The 4987-nt window shown below is 41.5% G+C and overlaps 1 protein-coding gene across 1 annotated transcript; it reads left to right on the top strand.

Annotated features, from left to right (window-relative positions):
* Positions 1 to 2244: 2244 nt before the first annotated feature.
* LOC108677111 (isocitrate dehydrogenase [NADP], mitochondrial) lies at positions 2245 to 4659 on the top strand (the record flags this gene model as incomplete). Its single annotated transcript, XM_018165264.1, is given in 4 exon segments — positions 2245 to 2352; positions 3459 to 3603; positions 3954 to 4120; positions 4486 to 4659. Coding segments are annotated over 4 exon segments (594 nt in total), but the record flags the coding sequence as incomplete, so codon positions are not given.
* Between the last annotated feature and the right edge of the window lie 328 nt (positions 4660 to 4987).

Raw genomic sequence — 4987 nt, 5'->3', positions numbered from 1 at the left:
CTCTCACCTGCCCCACTCGCCCCACTTACTAACAAATTCCCAATAACATAACAGCCAATAATTCTATTGAAACTCCAACGGATAAAACTTAATATCCAGCGACGTGGAATAATGGAACTGCAATTGAGGAAACTGAACTTAGAAGAATAGACCTTACTAAATGAATGCCGGAGATTGAGAAATGATTGTACAAATTATACTCAACTCCAATTTAGCGGTACAAAACTTGACAGTGAACGCATTACCCAGTCTAACCTCAAGTGAAACAACGTGTACAGCAGAAATAATGTTGCGCTGGCTGCACTGAGGCATGGAGCACACAGTAGTACATACAAGTAACCGCTATTGTATAGGATTCAGTTATTCATTATGAGGATCAAGATATGTAGTATATCAATTATACAAGGTACTACCGTATTGTTAAATATTGCAAGACTAACCTTCTAAATTATTATTGCTTGCAAGCTGTTCAGAGGTATAATGTGGCTTAACAGTGCAATTGTTAAGCCACAGTAAACCACATCAATTGTTGAGTCACATCAATTTTTAAGTGACATCAACTCTAAGGAAACTAATGAATGGGCGACCCAACTTGGCCAAGTTATGAAATTGGGGTAAAGCGCCACAGGGCATAGAGATGAGGCTCTAAAGCTGGCAATACGGCCAGTACAATTAATGCGTCCGTGACGTCTTTTAGGTGTTGGGCCGGACCGAAGGAGTGACATGGCATGCATTTAATAATTAATTAACATCTACATTTATCAACTGATCTTCCTGGAATTTCACACAAATATGTAAAACATAAAAATAAAAGCATTTTGACATTAATATTATTATATTATTAAAACATATTATATATTAAAACATATATTATATTATTAAAACATTAATAGGTGTATCAAACATAAAATATGTTATATAGGTACCTATGGTAATTTTAACTTAATTTCCAAGCCGGTCAATGTTACCCCATCACAGCTGCCATTAGGTGGTCAAAGTTACCCCATTGGGGGGCAGCGCCCCCCATTTGCATGGAGGGGGTACTCTGACAGGCTTTAAATAATGGCTCTTTTTTTGTGGATTTTAAATTTTTTAACCTATTAGATATGCAAACTTTTTAAATCTTTCTATTGTGTTACGTAGCCTCAGTATTAGGCCTTTGATGGCCATTGACAAAACTTTTCTATGTCGAATCGTTTTTGAGTTTTGGGGGTTTTGGTTAAAAAAACGAAAAGTGGTCAAAGTAACCCCATTTTATGGTATATATGTGACTTTTTAGCACATTTTCTCGTTCATGGAAAAAATGCCCTATTGTACTCATGTCCGTCCGTCCATCCGTGACTTCACATTTTTGTCAACAAGAAAATGCGCTCTGTCACTCATTGCAGTGAGTACTGAGTTATATTTTTTTATAATTATATGTATGAAATATGTTCATTTTATAATAAGTTCAAGACAACCTAACGCAAAAACCATTGCATGTACATCCATGGTAGTATTAGCTTTTTTAAACAAGCATTGTTTTTAGCTTTCAAACAAATGCAAAAAATTTAAAGTTGATGAGAAAAATGATCTATAAATATGAATTAAATTTAAAGAAATCTTCATACACATTGTTAGAAAATGTTCATCTTGTATATTTTTGAAATGCTTTATGCAAAAGCTATAGAGCACACACGTAAATGTGCTTTGTTGCATTAGATGCGCCTCTTCTGAAGCTACAAAATGAGCCAAGAAAATAGAAGAGCCAAAATTTTCTATTTTTGACCCAGACCCTCCCCTTAACTTGACAAGGGCCCCATAACATGCATTAAATCAAATATGTAAAAGGAAGTCAGATTTTAAGCAAAGACATTACCATAAAAATTCATTATATCTTTATAAGGGAAAACGTTTCGGCATGCAGCTCCATAGTCACTTCATAAAACAAAATTGTTCTGAATTGAATTTTGTGTTATGAACTGATGATGGAGCTGGACTGCGAAAGATTTTTTCTTATAAAGATATGGTGAATTTTTGTGGTATTGTCTTTGCTTTCAAATTCCTGGATAACTTGCGATTTAAGAAAACGTGTGATTTTAACACTTAATAGGGCACTTCATTGGATTCTCTAAATCAATACTAATCTAACTTAATCTTTGAAGTCTCAGTTACATTAAAATGAATTGTAAATTTTAATATATGAAACAAAATTTTTAATACCTTGCGCCACTCACCTTACCCACTCCCCTCTCAGATGGCACTGACAAGCGCATCGCCGTCAAGAACCCCGTTGTGGAGCTCGATGGCGATGAGATGACCAGGATAATCTGGGAGAAGATAAAGGAGAGCCTTATCTTCCCTTATCTTAAGGTGTGTCTAAATGAGAGCCTTATCTTCCCTTATCTTAAGGTGTGTGTCTTGTTGAGTGTTGTATCTTGCCTTATCTTAAGGCGTGTGTCTTATGAGAGCCTTATCTTAAGGTGTGTGTCTTGTTGAGAGCCTTATCTTGCCTTATCTTAAGGCGTGTGTCTTGTTGAGAGCCTTATCTTGCCTTATCTTAACCCATTAATGCCGAGCGGTTCCATTTGGAACCAGCAGGAAAAAATGGCTTCATAATAAAATTGTATGGTCAAATCAATATACTAGCTGTCTCTTATACACATCTAGATGTGTATAAGAGACAGTTCACATACAACGAAAAATAAATATATGAACATATTTTTTGTTTATTACCATCACAAATGATAATATTCTCACAAGAAACCAAAAAAATTTTCAGTAAATAATTCTCGTCATTAATGGGTTAAGGTGAGTGTCTTGTTGAGAGCCTTATCTTGCCTTATCTTAAGGTGTGTCTTATTGAGAGCCTTATCTTGCCTTATCTTAAGGTGGGCCTATCTTAGAGATGGCCTCATTTCTATTATCTGTGACTTAACCTTATCTTGATGATGTATGACAGTCTATCTTAGAGTTGACATCTTATCTCTTATTTTCAAGTTAACCTCATCTTGTCTCTCCTATCTTCGAGCTATCCTTATTTGTTATCTCTTATATTTAATCTAACGTTATCTTATCTCTCTTATCTTAGAGTTAACTTTACCTTATCTCTCTTATCTCATAATTAACCTTATCATACCTGTTATCTTGCTGCTGCATGACAGCTGGACTGCAAGTACTACTCTCAGAATTAACCTCATCTTTCTATTATCTTGGAGGTTAACACCTTCTCTTATCTCTTATCTCATAATTAACCTTATCTCACCCGTTATCTTGCCTCTCTACAACAGCTGGACTGCAAGTACTACTCTCAGAATTACTCTCATCGTTCTATTATCTTGGAGGTTAACTCCTTATCTTATCTCAGAATAACCCTTATCTTATCTCCTATCTTGCCTCCACAACAGCTGGACTGCAAGTACTACGACCTGTCTCAGAATTAACCTTATCTCACCTGTTATCTTGCCTCTCTATGGTAGCTGGACTGCAAGTACTACGACCTGGGGCTGCCGTACCGCGACCAGACGGACGACCAGGTCACCGTGGACGCCGCGCACGCCATCCTCAAGTACAACGTGGGCATCAAGTGTGCTACCATCACCCCAGACGAGGAGAGGGTAGTGGGTATGTGTGGGCATCAAGTGTGCCACCATCACCCCAGATGAGGAGAGGGTAGTGGGTATGTGTGGGCATCAAGTATGTTTGATCCCAGTGTGCTGGGACGTACACTGGGTACGTGTGCTGGGACGTACATTGGTGATGTACACTGGGTACATGGGCTGGGACGTACACTGGGTATGTGTGCTGGGATGTACACTGGGTACGTGTGCTGGGACATACACTGGGTATGTGTGCTGGGACGTACATTGGGGATGTACACTGGGTACGTGGGCTGGGACGTACACTGGGGACGTGTGCTGGGTATGTATATAGTACCCATTAAATGCCTCACTAAGACGTGCCCTATGTTGCAGAGTTCAAGCTGAAGAAGATGTGGCTGTCCCCTAATGGGACAATCAGGAACATCCTGGGCGGGACGGTGTTCCGGGAGCCCATCTTGTGCAAGACCATCCCGCGCCTCGTGCCGGGGTGGACAGAGTCCATCGTCATCGGCAGACACGCACATGGCGACCAGTACAAGGTAGGGGACCTTTCTGGGGCCATCACTAGTGCTGGTCATCTCTAGCTGACCACTAGTGCTGGTCATAAGTAGCTGACCAGCACTAGTATTAGCAGGGTGCATTTTGGTCATGGAAAACCTGTAAAGTTTTTTATGAGTCTGGAAAATTTTGGGTCGTATACGAGTCACTTGTATACAATCTCACAGGTTTTCCATGACCGGTAGGCACCCTGTATTAGTCTCTTATTACATGTAACCGTTGTTACACTTGATAACTTGCTGTTGTTAGAATGTTAATTTCTTTAAAAAGTAATTGCTATAACAATGGCTATAATAATTGTAATATTAGCCCGCCATTGTTGTCCTAACCCCCGCCACCTGCGCAGGCAACGGACTACGTGGTGCCCGGCGCCGGGACGGTCGAGCTGGTGTACACTCCTGAGGGCGGGGCGGCGCCCACCGCCATGAAGGTCTTCGACTTCAAGAGCGGCGGCGGCGTAGCTATGGCCATGTACAACACCGACGCCAGCATACGCGACTTTGCCCACTCCTCCTTCCAGGTGGGCACGTAGTCTCTGCCCCACTCGTCCTTCCAGGTGGGCACGTAGTCTCTGCCCACTGTTGTTTTTTACCGGGACCGCTGCTCAGCGGCGCCCCGGAAAGGCAGCAGCTCCAGGGGAGGAGGAAAGAGCAGTGGTTCCACTCCAAGGATGTCGGAGAAGGAAGGGAGCGATGAGAGGAATGCCGCAGTCGGTCCAGGGTTAGACCAGAAGTGCAGTGGGGTTAGCGAGGTGGGGTGTGATAGGCAGCTGAAGAGGTGATGGGTGGAGTGGTCTATGGCGCCGCACTCAGGGCAGTGTGACGATGTCTGAGTGACGATAGGGTAGC

The sequence above is a fragment of the Hyalella azteca genome, unplaced genomic scaffold (assembly GCF_000764305.2).
Source record: "Hyalella azteca isolate HAZT.00-mixed unplaced genomic scaffold, Hazt_2.0.2 contig1355, whole genome shotgun sequence".
Taxonomy (NCBI): domain Eukaryota; kingdom Metazoa; phylum Arthropoda; class Malacostraca; order Amphipoda; family Hyalellidae; genus Hyalella; species Hyalella azteca.
Note: the sequence above shows the minus strand (reverse complement) of the source record. Positions and strands in the feature narration are given on the sequence as shown.